General features: G+C 44.1%; 1 protein-coding gene across 1 annotated transcript; it reads right to left on the reverse strand.

Annotated features, from left to right (window-relative positions):
* Positions 1-1,516: 1,516 nt before the first annotated feature.
* Positions 1,517-17,889, reverse strand: fbxw10 (F-box and WD repeat domain containing 10). The gene is made up of 15 exons (XM_042083807.1): positions 17,175-17,889; positions 16,797-16,991; positions 16,273-16,488; positions 13,579-13,706; positions 13,342-13,446; positions 12,277-12,383; positions 11,657-11,860; positions 10,585-10,706; positions 9,319-9,470; positions 8,736-8,878; positions 8,269-8,427; positions 5,288-5,571; positions 4,828-5,010; positions 3,686-4,311; positions 1,517-2,406 (listed from the first exon to the last, which is right to left on the reverse strand). The coding sequence occupies exons 1-15, from the start codon at positions 17,698-17,700 to the stop codon at positions 1,936-1,938; spliced, it is 3,621 nt and encodes a 1,206-aa protein (XP_041939741.1). The 5' UTR covers positions 17,701-17,889; the 3' UTR covers positions 1,517-1,935.
* Positions 17,890-17,922: the final 33 nt, after the last annotated feature.

The following is a 17,922-nucleotide window of genomic DNA, read 5'->3' on the forward strand; positions in this document are numbered from 1 at the left end:
ACTTGGTCACGCACGGGTATGCTGGCGACTATGCTGCTCTGTCCGGCATCTTTTGTCTTGTGTGTCAATGTCTTGTGTGTGACTTGACTGTTGAAAATTGGATTACAATGTCAACAAAAGATTAGACATACTACATTTGGTTTGACTTTTCTTTGGTGGATAGTTGCACCTGGGGATACTGTACACACACACACACACCCACGCACATATATACATGCATGCACACACACATACACAGACAGAAAAAGACACACACACACAAACACTCTCTTTCACACACATGCATGCACACGCACACACACACACACACACACACACGCATGCATGCGCACACACACAAACAGGAACGCATACATAGTCTCTCCTCTCACTTCGTGAGGGAATAGTCAAAGTCTTGCTCCAGTGGTGGTGTTAATAGGATTGGATTGCTAATAAATCTGCACTAATTAGGCAGAACAAATTAAATTAATTCATTCCAATATTTTTAATTAGAGCTTCACGGAGCCTAACCTAAATTCAATGTGCTTGCAGCTCTGGTGGGCTTGCTTTTTCAACAACATTTAAGAGGCCTATATTGTCCAAATTAATTTAGCAGTGGCATACTAAATGCTGATAAACCCTAATGTGTTTACCCCTGTGATTGTGTAAACAGGTTTGTTCTGCCAGGAGTGAAGTCACTATTGCCATCATGACTGTAATTAAGGAGATAGTGGGCAATATTGTAGGACTGGTCTATTCTATTCTAAATAAAACTAGCCCTGGCTGACCTTGATGTGTGACAATTACCCCCAAGAAAAGTATGTTATTTTGTCTTTTTCTAGTATGTCATCTATTTCGTGTTGACATTTTAGAGGAAGAGATTCTACTTTCTGAGTCTGTGGGCCACTTATATTCTTTAAAAGACAGACGTTTTCTACAATTTTCAATAAGGGGCTCACTCTTCCACATGCTATGTTGCTATAGTATGTTTTTGGATAAACAAATGAATGAATGAATGAGTCCATCAACCAAATATGTCTCTCATTGTGTAATACTTCAGAATATCAGAATAATTAGCTTGCTTTTTTAAGATAGATAGATAGATGGATAGATAGACTGCCTTTGCTAGCCTTTCATTTTAGCATGAGGTAGTTTGAGATTTTTAAATAAAGAAAAATCATAGATTATATACATTTTAAACCTTGCAGCTGATGGTGAGGAGTCCTTCATAGGGAACTCATGGTGTTCTCCTGCCACCTAGTGGTTAAAGCCTATAACCTACACATGCAATGAAGAGTCACTTTGTCCAGTAATATAATATACAATTTAATTTATTTAATTCTAATTTATAGTATTACAATGTAAAAAAGACTAAAACAATTTGATTAAGAGCAGTTCAGTTACAGAAAGTCTGACAGGCAACAAAGTGAACCAGTAATAGTTACAAACACATGGTGGTGCATCAACATCAACAGGGAAATTACTGTAACTGCAGCATACCCCCTGACCAGTAGCACAACATACAATCTGTCTGATAAATGTGTGATAAACTGCTTTATTCATTGCGGTCAATTGCTGTGCAGACAATTATTAGTTAGTGTATTTCAAGAAAATCTCAAGACTAAAAGATTAAAGGAACATTTGTCCTGAAACTCTGGTGCAGATTACAGTAGCAAAGATATAAAAAGAAATTGACTTTGATTGAGCTGGTTGAGCTGGAGGTCTGGACTGGAACACAGATGTTTTGTTTGTGCCTGAGTGTGGATGCGTGTGTACTGTATGTGTGTGTGTGCGTGCTTGTGTGTGTCTGTGTGTGTGTGCCACAATAGGCATAACTCTAAGGCTATGTGTTCTCACACACATTCCAGTATCTCTCGGTGTCTCACCACCTCTCCTCCTCTCATTTCCCATGATCCCACTCTCCGCGCAGCACACAAACCCTCCTCTTCCTCCTCTTCAAATGTAAACGTCCGGCCCCAGTTCTGGTGCGTACACCTGGTCCTCCTTCGTGAAGTCTTCGTGGGGAAGCCCCTTCACCCTGACCCTCCACACGGTCATCTTCCTCCGCCGCGGGTCGTGGCCGCCGGGATGGAGCCTCTGGGCCTCGGCCCTGGCCCGGGCGTTCTCCCGGCGCGCCCGCTGCGTCTCCTGGCGCACGTACGCCTCCAGCTGCGTGTCCGTGCGCAGCTGGAAGCCGCCGTGCTCGCGGAACGGGTCCAGAGGGTTGTGGTGACCGCCAGGCGGAGCGAGAGGGTTGTGGTGACCGCCGGGCCGAGCGAGGGGCGCCTTGAACTCCACGTGCCGGCCAGGGCGCTTGCCGGAGCGGGAGGAGGGGGCGGTGGGGGTGCGCAGGGGCATGTGGTGGGGTGGAGGAGGGTGGGGGTGAGGGGGGTCACCCTGGGCTAGAGGAATACTGGGGGTCATCACCTGGGGGTGGAGGTGGACAGAGTCAGAGAGACACATACAAACTTATCTATTAAACATAATTCACACACTCTTACACGTATACAGAAACAAAGACACACACACACACACAGTAGAAGTAGTGACAAAATGATGTTGACACCATAATGTGCTTTATGTCTGAAGTGCATGATGTGCTATACGTCTGAAAAGCATGATGTGCTATACGTCTGAAGTGCATGAGGTGCTTTATGTCTGAAAAGCATGATGTGCTATACGTCTGAAGTGCATGATGTGCTATACGTCTGAAGTGCATGATGTGCTATATGTCTGAAGTGCATGAGGTGCTTTATGTCTGAAGTACTGTACATGAGTGATGCAAGTCACCCCGCTCACAATCTGTTCGATCTACTGCCCTCTGGGAAGAGGTACAGAAGCCTGCGCTCCCGCACTACCAGACTCACCAACAGCTTCATACACCAAGCTGTAAGGATGCTGAACTCTCTCCCTCCTCTCCCCCCTCCACCCTCAGCTACATAACATCCTGGACATTGGACCCACAATGGCCGCCTGCACTACTCCACTTGCACACTTGTACACTTTACAACTTGTTGTTGTTGTCCTGAAAACACAACACTTCTGCTGCTCTTACACAACTTGCACCACTATGTCACTTTCTTTCTTAGGTCAAACAGAACTACCCAAGCCTTTTATTGGCCTGACTTTGCACTAGTATTTTATTGACTGTCTATGCACAATTTCAACCAAATTTTGCTGCTCTTATTTTTTTTCATTATTATATGTGCCCTCTTATTTACTTACTTTTTTGTTTACTTGAATGTTATGTTTGTCTGTGGACTTAAATTGGTAAAATATGTCTTGTCTTCACCGTGGGATAGTGAGAAACGTAATTTCGATCTCTTTGTATGTCTGGAACATGTGAAGAAATTGACAATAAAGCTGACTTTGACTTTGACTTTGACATGATGTCTGTGCTATACGTCTGAAGTGCATGATGTGCTATACATCTGAAGTACATGATGTCTGTGCTATATGTCTGAAGTGCATGATGTGCTATATGTCTGCGGTTACCTATATGTATATAGGTATACTGTATGTCTTGGTCCTCTCTGAGAATGCTTTAAAGGCTTTGCTATGTCTTGGTCCTGCCTGAGTGTGCTTTAAAGGCTTTGCTATGTCTTGGTCCTGCCTGAGTGTGCTTTAAAGGCTTTGCTATGTCTTGGTCCTGCCTGAGTGTGGTTTAAAGGCTTTGTAGACTCGAGCCCAATAAAAGCCCACAGACCTTGCGAGAGGCGGCTCCTCCAGTTCCAGCGGTCTGGGGTCTCTTGCGCTGATGCTGCTGAGGTGTGGGGCTTCGACCTCTGAACTCTGAGCTAGCCCTTACGGGTGAGGTCACACAGGAACGCACCTGCTTGCTCCGTGCTTGTTGGCACCTCGTTCCCCAGCTCGGGACTGGGTTTGGGTTTGGGTTTGGGTCCGGTTCCGAGGCCAGGTGCATCAGAGGTGTGTAGATGACGTTGGTGTGCTTGTAGAGAGACTGCTGTGGCAGCCTCGGGGTGTTAGGCTGCAGGCGTCCCTCCACCAGGAGCGGCGGAGAAGGGGCCTTGTGCATGTGCGTTGACGGAGAGGCCGCGGTCGGTGGGGGGGGAGTGGTGTCGGGGCGGCGGCAGAGGTCATCTTTGGGGGGCGATGGCGGCGGCTTGGAGCCCCAGGCGTCACGAACGCGGGCATTGCACTCCAGGTTGGCGCGGAGCGGCTCGGCCAGGGGGCACAGCTGTGAGGAGGAGCCCAGGGTCAGCAGCATGCGCTCGGGCGTCACGGGCTGGTGCAGACCGCGGGTCTGGACACGGTGCAGCAGAGCTTTCTCGCTGCGGCTCAGCTCCGAACTCGTCAAACTCTGCTCTCGACCTGGGAGAACACAAACAGTTTAAAAATAATATGTGTCTTTCAACATACCAATATTTACATTTCCCTGAAACTATGACACACTAAAATGATACAGTGATGGTACACTGATAGACTGTCCTAAAGTGAGACCTAATGCTGTCTTTCTAGGTTCAGGTTGCTTTCATCCTCATTAATTTCTTTCTTATAGTAAAGTAAAGTAAAAGCAAACTGACAGGTATCGGTAGCAGACACTTTTGTCCAGTGGCATGGACTCACAACAGCCGCCCAATGGTCAGGCACCCTTACCCAGGTCACTGGTGGCAGTGCTAGCTGCCTTACCCAGGTCACTGGTGGCAGTGCTAGGTGCCTTACCCAGGTCACTGGTGGCGGTGCTAGGTGCCTTACCCAGGTCACTGGTGGCGGTGCTAGGTGCCTTACCCAGGTCACTGGTGGCAGTGCTAGGTGCCTTACCCAGGTCACTGGTGGCAGTGCTAGCTGCCTTATCCAGGTCACTGGTAGCAGTGCTAGGTGCCTTACCCAGGTCACTGGTGGCAGTGCTGGGCGCATGACTGGCGTTGTGGCCGTGTCCGCTGGAAGAGGACAGGGCAGACGGGCCCTTGGGCATGAACTCGGGCTGCTGCAGGTCGATGTAGGCACGGTTGTGCCTGTAAGGCTGCCGGGGGGTCCATGCAAACAGCCTCATCCACTCCTGCTGGACCTCTGTGGAAACACACACACACACACACACACACACACACACACACACACACATTAATCAATCAATTACTTAATCAACCAACCAATCAGTGAATCAATCAATCAATCAATCAAAAATATGTAATCTTATGACCAGTATCCCCCAGCATGAGTGGGAGTCAGCGTTCACACACACACACACACACACACACAGAAAAATCAGTCACTAAAAAACAAGCCATCTCGTGGGCAGTGGCCAGTGACCAGTAAAGGAAGGAGTGTGACTGAGAGAGGGCCTCACCCCTGGCGTGTGTCATACTCAGTGCGGACAGACTGCGTGCGTGGTGTGAGAAGGCCTCGTTGCCCTGGTCAGCGAGCGGGAAGAGCTTGTGACTGGACGATCCGATGACCGCCATGCGCCTGGCCCTCACATAAGTGTCGCTGTGCTTGCGGAGGTCGGCCTCGGTCTCCTCGGCAAAAACGCTAGGCTCCTCCTGCGCCTCGCACTCGGACGACGACATGTAGTCCCAGCGCACCTTGGCGAACTGGAGAAGGAATATCCCGGCATCCGTGTCCACCACCATGCTGAGGAGAGGTCAAAGTTCAATGGTGAAAGGTTAAACATTACACAACACAACTGAAATATCTGTCATTACTAGGGGTGCACCGAATCCAAAGTTCGGTTTCAGATTCGGCCGAATCTTAAGCTTTTTGATGGGATTCGGTTTCTGCCGAACCTTGTTTTAAAACCGAACCGAATCCTACTCAGCGTTGCAATAGGCTACACAAGATAACTCTAACTATCCACCTCACGTCATGTCTCCCTGCCATTGTTTAGTACTCACCACAATAATAGAAATATTCATTGTGAGAGACTTATCTCTTATGACCCAAAATAGATATTCTTTCAGTTGTTAGGTTTTTGAACCTTTATTTTAACTAGTGTCATAGAAAACATGATAAATTGCATCCACATATCAGTTGCCTAAAACTATGATACTCAGGGCCAGATGTACGTACATTTGCGAACGTAGCATTATCAGCATCATGGACAAACCGCAGATTGTGAACGCTGTCAGACCCAAGTTTCCGTCGTATTTATCAAACTAGTGTAAACTGCGCCTTTCTCTGCCTTTCTCCGCCCATAAACGCAATTTACGAACGTCCACAACTGAACGGCGGAGCCTATACAAGCGCAGTTGAATGAAGTTAACTGATGACAACATTAAAAAGAATCAAACGTTTAGCGATCATGAAATAATACCATACATGAGAAGATGTCAACAAGCAGAAGGATAATGAAGATCAGTAGTTTTACTCAAACTACTTGTGCACGTAGGCTATGGAAAATTGGTCAAATCTAGAGGAAAGTAGGAAAGTTTAAGTGAATGACAAAAAAAAAGTGAAAGTAAGACATTCGAAAGGCCAACGAAAGTTAAGGTTGCTTTTGATAGTAGCCTACTACTTACAAAACTCCTGTTCTAAATAGCGATTCTGTTGTCTTTGAAAAGGTTCTCTTATTGATGCATTGAATTGAAACTGGATTAACACCTGCTTTTACAAGGCGGAACGAGCAGTCTTTGTACATACCGTGGAATACATAATTAGGCGCTATTTACACTTCCCCTCCCATCTGTTTACGCTAAACTCCCACTTTCCTCTGGATCCTCCCATGAATGCATATGCATGACACAAAAAATGCAATGTGCCCTTTTCAGCTCCTGCGACAGGCAGTTTGCGCTTTAACATATTTGCGGCCTGTTTGTACATACCTTGCAATGATTTTACACGCACGTTGCGAAAAACATACGCCTGAAGTGGGCGCAAAAGCATTAGTACATCTGGCCCTCAGCCTTCCTTGGAAACTCACAGAGCTCTTAAAGTGACAGGCACTCAAGACCTACACACCACCAATACAATGTAGCCTAATGACATTAAAGATGTGAAATGTGAAAAAAAAGTGAAATAGTTTAGCTCACAGGCAGAATGTGGTTAAAATGAATTTAGTTTAATATACATTTCTACCAATAATGTAAATGAAAAAAGTGAACAGAAAAAACATGAATAATCCTGTCTATAATGTGACCAGTTCACATGCTGCAATAATCATGCTTTGTAAATTACATTTTTTCCCCAGTTTCACAGTTTTTGGTGATGTTTATGCATGCAACACAGACATGACTGGGATTCGGTATTCGGTTCGGTATTCGGCCGAATCTTAAAGAAGGGATTCGGTATTCGGCAGAACCATTATAGACAGAATACCAGCTGAGATCAGTTGCATTGATTTTTTTTAATCAGAGCAGTAGTTGTCAGATTACATTATGTGCATTTGCACATAATTTGCAATTGCAAAAGGGTTCTCCAATGTTTTCTCAGTTAGCCTTTTAAGATGATATCAGATTAGTAAACAGAATGTGCCTTGCCTAGGGACATTGAATGAATGGTTGCTGATAATGGGCATCTGTATACTTATGTAGATATTGCATTAAATATCAGTCATTTCTTTTTACAACAGTCATTTACAACATTAATGATGAAAACAAGGGCATGTCTAAGTGACTCCAAACTTTTAGTACGGTAGTGTACATTTATTCATTTAGCAGACACTTCCAAAGCAACTTACATATGTCAATTATATTACAAGGGTATTGTTACATTGTCCCCAGAGCAACTTGGGGCCAGGAACTGAACCCAAAACTTTTCTGGCTACTGCATGCTAGCCCAGCTCCTTAAAGGAGAATTCCGGTGTGATATTGACCTAAAGTGTGTTGAAACATGATACCGAGTGTGAACGTATGTCTCATAGCTCATCTCGGCTTGTCCCCTGCACTCAGAAATCTGGCGCTAGTTAGCCGATGCTACAAACAGTTTTTTGATGGGGGTGCCTCGGGCATCGGCCTAGCCATGCAAATAAATCACTGTTTTACACCATTTACGAGGCTTAAAGTAGCTCCATACTTCATTGGTAGACTTCCGAGGGCCTTGACATTTAAAACGAGACATTCAGCTTCACACACTATCAGAAAATGGGATATGTGTCAAAATGACTGACCCTACCTCTCATGAGATCAACAATGTAAAGAATGACCAAGGAAAGAATAACCACTACAATACATTATAACCTCACTAAGCATGCACAACAGATGCCAAACACGTTTTGAGTGTGCCTTACAACTTGAAGCTGAGGGATGGATGTTGTACTATTAGGGGTCGTTTGGGTCGTTGTTTGGGTTGTTTGGGTTGTTGTTTGGGTCGTTTGGGTGGGGTTGAATCACTCACTTGTTTCCGGCCACATGTATGGAGTGGACTGGAGTGTTGTGACCACAGGCCCTGATCACTTTGAGGCAGTCTCCTGTGACAAAGTTAAAGATCCGGATCTTTCCATCCCGACAGCCGGTGATCGCCCGCAGGTACTGACACGTCAGTGACAAAACCTCCCTGTTTCATTTTCACACACACACACACACACACACACACACACACACACACACGCACCTTGGAATTTTACAATGCAAAATTTACATTTCTATTATTTGAGTTTTACGTTATATTTCACTCACTGTAGCATGCTTCAAATTCAAGATATTGAGAGAGAGAGAGAGACAGACAAATGGGGAGAGAGAGAAAGACAGAGAGACAGAGAGAGAAAGAGAGAGAGACAGAGAGCCTAAAAGTCAAATCAAAAAGGTGAAATGCCCCACATCATGCAAAGTGGGGCAGTAAGTCTACTTAACACAGGGACTCACATCGGGTGGCGGTAGGTCATGAGACACTTCTTGAAGTCGGGGTTGACGCTCCAGGCCATGACCTCCCCATCTGTGCCACCGGTCAGGATGTGCCACTCGTTCATGTAGAGACACCCCACTGGCCCCTTATGGGCCTCTATCACCTACCGCACAGGGAGAGACAAAACACAACACACTTTATACGAGTCTACACACAACCACAATACAAACCGCCAACACACACATACACACACAGAGTACACAACATATAAGAGAAGGACTTATAAGAGGCTGCAAGATAGGCGTAGGGCAGAAAGAACAGGCTTGATACAGTTTGGGGGAACAGAAAAGGTTTTAGATGTTTACTAACACTGTTCTAATGATTATGTCATTATTATGTCAGTGTGTCATTCAAACACACTTCTTCATTTCGCAGAAACATATCCAGTCACTTGGATCATTCATACGTTCATATAGTTTTAAATATCACCACAAAAATAAAGAATTAAATTTGAATCAACCTATGACATTGGGTCAATGCAAACTGAAAAACAATCCATAATTCTGCTCCTGGTCAGCTCGCCAATTGCAGTGGTCCACTCACCTTGAGGATGGAGGCCGTCTCCAGACTCCACATCTTGACCAGGCCTTCGGCACAGCTGCTCAGAACGTAGGACTTGTCCACCTTCACACACAGGACAGGCTGGTTGTGTTTAAACCTCAGCGACTCCTCACACTTGCCCGATAAGTTCCACACTGGTCAGAGCAGGTACATGAGATATTTTTATTTATAATGAATTTGGTCAAATCAAATCAAATTAAATCACATTTTTAGTTAATAATTCAAAAATGGTTGATTTTCACGCACACATATACTATGACCTGCACAGGGATAAACAAACACATATACACACACTCACACAAATGCACACACATCTCCATTGAATTCCTTCCTTCCTTCCTTGAATTTCCCCTAGGGATCAATAAAGTATATCTATCTATCTATCCATCTATCTATCTATCTATCTATCTATCTATCTATCTACATGCAAACTGCAAAACCACAATAGCAAAACCACCACAAACACACTCCTTCTGTCACACACATAGTACTTTGCTTTAAGTGCACTCAGACCCCAAGAGAGCTATGTGCTTGAGACGCACAAGCTGACAGATACATCTGGTGTACAATCCATTTTACTGGAACCTGTGTTACATTCAAGAAGTACACTTGTGTCTCTTGTGGTCTGGAAGGTTTAATTTTGCCAAAAAATGATTGTGGTCTGCACCTCTTCATTTCAGAGTTTCATTATCCATGTTAAAACTTTGTTAAAAAAAAGTCCAGTGATTGCTGGACACAAAAACAGTGCACTACTGCAGTCTCTTATGAAACAGGCAAAAAAAGACACTACAGTATTCTGGTAGCCTGGGTGAACCCAGACAAACTTGCAAATCTGAATTTCGTCTGAGGTTCGTCTGGGTTCTGGATCATTTAACTAAAACACATGACCTGATTTGGATAGTGGGTGAGAGGTACTGAAACTCCCAAATGAGATGTAGACCACAAGATTCTTCAATAGGAAGCAAGTTCCTTACATCATATGCATACATCCTATTGTTTTCGCCACTGCTTGTTTTTTGAAAGAGCACACTTGTGAAAGGGGGTTAAAAGCTACAACTTTGAAGCTCCAGAACTACTAGATTTCTGCACAGTCTATTTTTTTACAAGGAACATTATATTGAAGCGAGAAGGAATGATACTAGAGACTATCATTTAATTGACACTCACACAAACACAGAGAGAGAGAGAGAGAGAGAGAGGGAGAGAGAGAGAGAGAAGAGAGATGAGATGGCAGATGAGATGTCTGACCTTTGACCCTGCCGTCCTTGGATCCAGACGCCAGTCTGTCGCCATGCAGGTCCAGGCAGTTGATGGTGCCCGTGTGGCCCCTGAAGAGCGCGGTGCAAGCGCCCGTCTTCAGATTCCAGCACCTGAGGAAGAGAAAAAGAAATGCAGCGCTGCTTTATTTTGTTGCTGTTGCCGCAAGTGCCGCACAAAACTGTTTTTTTTTATTATTTACCTACAAATTATGGTGACCACCACACACCACACCACACCACACCACACACACACACATATGTGCTGCTCTCTATGCCTTAAGCTTTCTATCTTTGCACACAGAAGGTCAGGGGGCTCCCAGAACAGAGCATACTGCCAAATGCAAAATAAAAACTATTTGGTAACGCTTTACGGTAAGGGTACATGAATCATCATGAATTGTTGCATGAATTAATCCATGATTTATGTATTACTTCATTCCTTAATATCTCACGAATCATCAGGAATTTACATGAGTTCATAGTTTGTCATTTGTGACCTCATACATGAACAACACATCAACTAGTAAGCATTAGGTACGGTGGGCACATCATTATGATTTGTTTTATTAAGAATGATCACAATGATTTATTTTTCTGCCAAAAATGTAGTCATCACTACTCAAATTCCGATTTGAACACAACTTGTGCAGTTTACTAAACACATGCCATTGTTCCCACTTTAGTTAAGGGGCCACTGACATGATGAAATCATGAGTAATTAACCTTAAATTCATGTAATCATGATGACCATGCTTAAGAAATCATAAATCAGAATGATGTTCCCAACGTAACTAATGCTTTAGTTGATATGTTGTTCATGCAAGAGGTCATGAATGAGAGACTTTGAATTCATGTCAATTCCTGATGATTCATAAGATATAAATGAATGAAGTAATGCATAAATCATAAATTAATTCATGTGTGAATTAATAATAATTAATGTACCCTTACTGTAAAGTGTTACCAACTATGTCTTTGACAAAGTGGTCCTGACAGAACCAATATTTTTCTTTTTTTTTAAACAGTCAGTCAAGGCTGGGTATTTGCAGCTGAGTGTGGACCTGATGCTGAGGTCATATCCTGCGCTGAAGACGAGGCCGCGGTCCTCACAAAGCAGCACGGCTCGGATGCTCCCGGCGTGGCCATGCATGGCCGGTGGCACCTCCCTCTGCGCCACCACATCCACCAGCCGCACCACGCGGTCCTTGGACCCCGTGACCACCAGCTGCCCGCCACTGTAGTGGGCCACCCGCGACGGGTCCTCCCTGCAAGCGAAATGGAGTTAAATAAAGTGACTTGTATTTGGCAGACAATTGTCCAAAGTGCCATGGATTCACAATGGCAGGTCTAGGCTGCAACACTACTGATGCTCAACCAGGAAAAAACAGGATATATAATATAATATACACAGTATATCATATGTATAATATAATATAATATAATATAATATATTCTGAAAATAGTAATGAAATAGAATAAATGAAGTGACTGAAATGCATCATTTTGTGGTTTCTTTGTGCAATTACCTGGAAAACAAATCACTAACAGATTTTTATTAATGATACCAGAGGAGCGGCATGCGTAGGAACAGTGAAGCCGCGTTGTAGATAAAAGTGTCAGCTAAATGGCTAAATGTAAATGTAAAGGCAGCAGGTGTTGAACTGCGGAGGGCATGACTGACCTGTTGTGCATCAGAAGGATGTTGTACACTCCACAGAAGACATTGCGCTCCTCCATTGTCACGGTTTTGGTAATGACCCCAGTGTAGGCGGACTCAAACGCCCCGTCCTGCAGATGGACATAAGATGGTGACACTGATGGACTGATGGATGGAGCTGCTGTGCTCTGTCTTTTATGCTAGAAGTGGAGTCCAAGGGCCTCCTGTTTCCTATACGTAACATGTCCACTCAGAATCAGGGGTTCATCCCCTCAGCAGGTGACTGACGTTTTGGCAAACCAATCAGGGTTCTTAGAAGGAAGTCGACTGATCATATTGGTGGAAAGGTCCGCCGTAATTTCCATAAAATAATGTGACATCAGTTTGCCTTATGTCAAATGTGCTGCCTGTTCTGCATACAGCGTCCTTGGGGATTGGGTTACGTTTGGACCTGTGGACATTAGGTGTTTACCTAGGGGATTTGTAATGGACAAGTCCTAACAAACAGGTGCTTACATGAGTCAGGTTGCCTGAGCAGTGGCTTCTGTGGCCCAGTGGTACAAAGGCCTTTTCTGGATAATTACTACAGTTTCATTTAATTTTCTACACTGAAACCAGGAGACCAAGCTTCAGTGTTATCTTGATCTCATTCAACACTTATTTTCAAAAGTTGCTTTGGTCTAATGAACTTATTTGTTTGAATAAGTACAATGCCTAATAACTTCGATAAATAGGCTACGGATTCGACCCCTTCCAATACCTTAGCTTCAAGAAAGGACAAGGTAAAGGCCTACACACACGGGCAGTGATGGGGACGACAGGCGACCGGAAAAATTGAATAGAATCTATTTAAGTGAGTGGAGTAACGCACACGGAAAGTGGAAAGACAGGGCGACTGTTGCCGTCATATCGCTCTAATAGACCCCTTTCTATTAGCCCTTTCTAGGGCAATTTTGATACGTCATAATAGAAAACAGCAGTTTGGTCAGTGTGTGACGGCTTTAAAGAACACCCAGAGCAAAGGATAGCAGCACACCCACACTAAACCTCTTCTTGTTCTCTCGCATCTCTATTCTTAGCTACATTTACCTTCCTACTTCGTGAGGACAGGTACATGAACTTCTCATCGTCTCTAGCGGCAACCAGCACATCCTGGAACCTGGCAAAGGCAGGATTGACGACCTTGGGTTTCCCCTGAGTAGGCACACAGAGAAATACAGAGGTAACACTTAATGTGTGTGTGTGTGTGTGTGTGTTATTTTGTAATAAGAGATCAGATGTGTTTCTATCTAATAATATAAGAAATTAAGCCCTTGTACAACATACCTGCAGGGACATGGCCTTATTCTCCAGCAGCCTTTTCACACGGCCTTCGTGCTGAACCTCTAAAGCCAGGTATTGCCAGTGCTGGGACACATTCAGACAGCTGAGGAGGGAGGTGCTATCCAGAAGGCCTGTGGGAGACCATAGCATACACCTTTACATCATACCGGGTCTGGCCCATTGCCAGCTTAGACATGGGTTCTTTGTTTTCTTTTCTTTTTTATTAAAAAAAAGCACCAACAGTATTCAGCTCCAGCTACAGTTCACATAAGAATTGAGTATCAAATGGAACTTTTAGCCTGGTGCTAAAGAGTTACATTATGGTGTCATGGCAACCATGATGTAATAACAGTGTAAAATTCCAAGATTCGGTTTCACTATGAGCCTGTTTACCAAATATTCTAGAGTGCAAGATAGACTAATAGCAGAGACGGTTGATAAAGTAGTATATTAAGGATCTTTGCTAATAGCAAGGTAGAAAGTCCATTTTTACAGTCAAATCAAATCAAATCAAATGTTTATTTGTCACATGCATTATACAGGTAGCCTATAAATGCAGTGAAATGCTTGTTCCACTGACCCCAAGACTGTGCAAAGGATATATATATATATAAAAAGGGAGAAGAATAAAGAAAGTCCAAAGTGCAAAGTGTTTAGGCTATGCTGGTGCTCCTGCTACAATCCTCATTTAGAATCCTGATAGCCTGGGGGGGGGGGGGACTTTTCCGCATTCTCTCCGTGTTGGACTTCAGGCAGCGGTAACGTTTCCCAGACCGTAGGATAGAGAAGAGGCAGTTGTTGTGGTGACTGGGATCCCTGATAATTTTCCTTGTTCTCGACTGACATCTCCTTATGTAAATTTCCTGTAGGTTGGGTAGGGCACTTCTAGTGGTATGTTCGGCTGATCTCACTACTCTCTTCAGAGCTTTACGGTCTAGCTCAGTGCTATTACCATACCAAGCTGTTATACTCCCAGTGATAACACTTTCAATGGTTCTGTAAAAGTTCTTCAGTAGTTGTTAAGGTAGCTTGAAGTACTTGAGGCGTCTGAGGTGGAAAAGACGCTGATGACCCTTTTTTTACCAGTGAATTAATGTGCTTGGTCCAAGTCTGGTCTTCAGTAATATGGACTCCAAGATATTTAAAACTCTCTACCCTTTCCACTTGAGAGTCATTGATCATCAGTGGTTGATAAATCTTATGCTGATCACGCCTGAAATCTATAAACATCTCCTTGGTCTTCGTAACATTCAGGAGGTGGTTGTTTTCCTGGCACCAGTTAGATAACCTGTCTACTTCACTCAAGTAAGCCTGCTTATTGTTCTTTGAAATGAGGCCAACTACTGCTGTGTCATCAGCAAACGTGCATTGAATATTATTCCAAGAAGTGGTGGAATTATAGCACACAGCTGACTTTCCCAGCACAGAATAATTCACTACTAAAAAATATGTGTCTCAATAAGTGTCTCAGACCAACTTAGCAAGTGGTTTGAGTGATCAGTTTAAGATGTGTTGGTGATTGTTTACACTTGTGAACTGGCCACTTGTGATCGGATCACCCAAGACACATTTTAAAAACAAATGCAAATAGGCTCTGTGGTGTTACAGAATGCTTGCAAATGCATGACAACAGGAGCCAGTCGATTTCTCAATTTTGTTGTTGCATTTTTCTCTACGGAGCTCCCCCAACAGCTTTGGGGTGCATATTTCACAACCGTCTCTTTGGTATTTTCACTGGCTCAGCCATGATGAACATCTAAAAATTGAAGCCATCTCAAAACTAGCCGGCATGGCTAACTGGTGCTTTAAGGGGACGTGTGTATGACCAGAGGATTTAAAGTATTTTGTGTTTCTCGCTTGTTCTCGCTCGCTTCTCACAGGACTTCCTGATTCAGACACTGCCGGGATGCTAGTGCAGATCTCGCAAGGCTGGTTTTCCGCTAGGAGACGGTAGAGGGAGCAGGGAAAGCCGCCTTTCTCGCCACAACATTTAACCATCACAATGATTTCCAAACTGTGTTATTAAGTAGAAAATGTTGAATAGGTCCCCTTTAATCTTCCATTGTGGAAACACAATCTACTGCATCAGCATAATGTTATTATGAACAAATAAAGAGATAACCTTGTATTTACAATAATACACTAATCTGTCGGTCTCATGTCTGGGCTGAAAGAGCCAATAGTTTTGCAGAGCACAGAATGGAGGTGTGCTCCACCGAGCATACTTTCATTTTGATAAGGCTAAGGTCATGTATTTTTTTTCTTCTCTAGTGACTTCAACACAATGAAACCTTTAGTGATGGAGGACAAGCTCATGCATATAGGTGGACACTCCACTTGTGACCTGGATACTGTAAGAGTGACTGTTACAGTCAACACAAGTTTTGTTCCCACCCTGATTGTGTCACCATCTCCATGGTGACCTGCCCTGGTTGCTCTGAAGAGTGATGACAATTAAAGCTCCTGGGAATTAGTCTACTGTAAGTAGTCCTGTTTTTTTTTTTTCTGTTGATAATATCAAACCTTCCACTTAAACTCTTGATTACTGCAATACTGTGGCCTACACAAACAGTCATGATCCAGGAAAACACACACACACACACACACACAAACAAATAACAGACAGACAGACAGACAGATAGATAGATAGAAATAAAGACAGACAGGAAGAAAAAGAGCAAGAGAGAGAATTTGTACCCAGAATCCTCTTGGTGATGTGAACAGGAAGCTGACGGATGAAGTCGCGGTGGCGGCCGACTCCAGAGAAGGACCGAGAGGACTTTGGCACGACCGTGAGGGCAGGGTCGTCTGAGTAGGCAGAGTCTGTATCGCTAGCATCTCTCTCGTCACGTCCAGACGTCGCGCTCCCATAGCCGGCATAGCTGGTCTCCTTATGTCCACCATCACTCACTGCTGCTCGTGTTGGTTTGCAAAACAGGCACACACACACACACACACACACACACACACACACACACACACACACATACAGAGAAGTGAATCCACACACTCACTCACTCATCACAAATTGACCGATGCAGACTACAATATCACACAGCACATACATGTAGAACCCAGGACCACAAAAGTATTCAAAAAGTAAACATAACAAAATGGCATTTAGCTAAGACATGTTTCATCATCGACATCCAGGGTTGAGCGTGAACACAGCCACCCCCCTGACCTCACCCTGCCCCCCAAGCACTGCTGTATCAGCTTACTGGTGAGAGAGCCACAGCCTGTGTCCACAGTACTCTCCATTACATCATCGGCCTGGCACCGGAATGGGAGGTCCACAGCCCCATACACTGAGCTGGCACAAATAAGCAGCTCCAGATCCGGATTCCCATCTGAGCTGAATGAATAATGTGATTCTGGTATCGAGGCGATCTCATCCTCTGTAGTGCCACCCAAAGCTGTTAGAATGTAATAGGCCTATAGGTGAGGGTCAGTGTCAATTATGAATTAAAAAATCTATTAGGCTAAGCCAAAATTAAATAGAGGCATAACAGCATCTTAACAAAATAACTTTAGCAAACAACAAATATTACTGGCTATTATAGGCTTAAGTCTATAATAACCACATAATTCGCCCTCACCTGATCTAAAAGTGTGGGGGTTTCTTTTTTCTCTAACTAGCAGAACATGAACCAGGTTTCCAAGGATGTGGAGAAGTTCTGTGTCGCATAGAGACAACATTTCCATGAGGTAGTTCGACTTGGTCCAGTTCGAGCTGTGACTGAACCAGTCCCATGTCTGTCTGATGTCATCTTTCAGTATCTTGGGGTCCAGAGCTCGATTTGAACTGCAGTGGGATGCGTCTCCAGAGAGACCTGGTTTTAATCGGGACCGTGCGTAAGTAAAGTCCTTCCCCATGGTTACTTCCAAGACATTGCTGATGTTTTCAAGTATGCCAGAGTTTTCACAGCGAGCAAGAACACCAGAGAGAAACTTCCTTTTGGTTAATTCCCCTATTTTTGAAAACCAGTAAATTGTCTGCAGGACTTTTGAAGAAAGCACACAAGACTGGCAGTTTCCACAGCTAAGCCCAGAATCTTCATCTTTGCAGCGCCATTGACAGTCAGCCATGAATTCGGTCTTTCCCTTACCCTCCAAATTCCTCATTTATGTAACGTGAGACTTAACAACTGTTAACTTTCATAAACTAACTCAGCTAAATGGTTTAACTGCACGCAGTTTAAATAACAAAATCACGGCTTCGGGAATAACCGTATGCTGCACAAGCTGCAAAATTCGCAGGATTTCTTGTTGAGTAGTACGACACGACGCTGAGGTAGTTCTTGGTTGGAAATCTTTCACTTCCTTGATAGTGTTCCTACGTTGCTA

This window comes from Alosa sapidissima, chromosome 24, assembly GCF_018492685.1.
Source record: "Alosa sapidissima isolate fAloSap1 chromosome 24, fAloSap1.pri, whole genome shotgun sequence".
NCBI lineage: Eukaryota > Metazoa > Chordata > Actinopteri > Clupeiformes > Clupeidae > Alosa > Alosa sapidissima.

Excerpts from the sequence above, each read along its gene's own strand:
- fbxw10 (XM_042083807.1), bottom strand. The coding sequence starts at position 17,700 with ATGAGGAATTTGGAGGGTAAGGGAAAGACCGAATTCATGGCTGACTGT. Across the intron at positions 16,489-16,796 it reads AGGCTGTGGCTCTCTCACCA|CAGTGAGTGATGGTGGACAT; the intron begins GTAAGCTGATAC and ends CAACACGAGCAG. Across the intron at positions 9,471-10,584 it reads CAAGGACGGCAGGGTCAAAG|TGTGGAACTTATCGGGCAAG; the intron begins GTCAGACATCTC and ends TGCTCTGACCAG.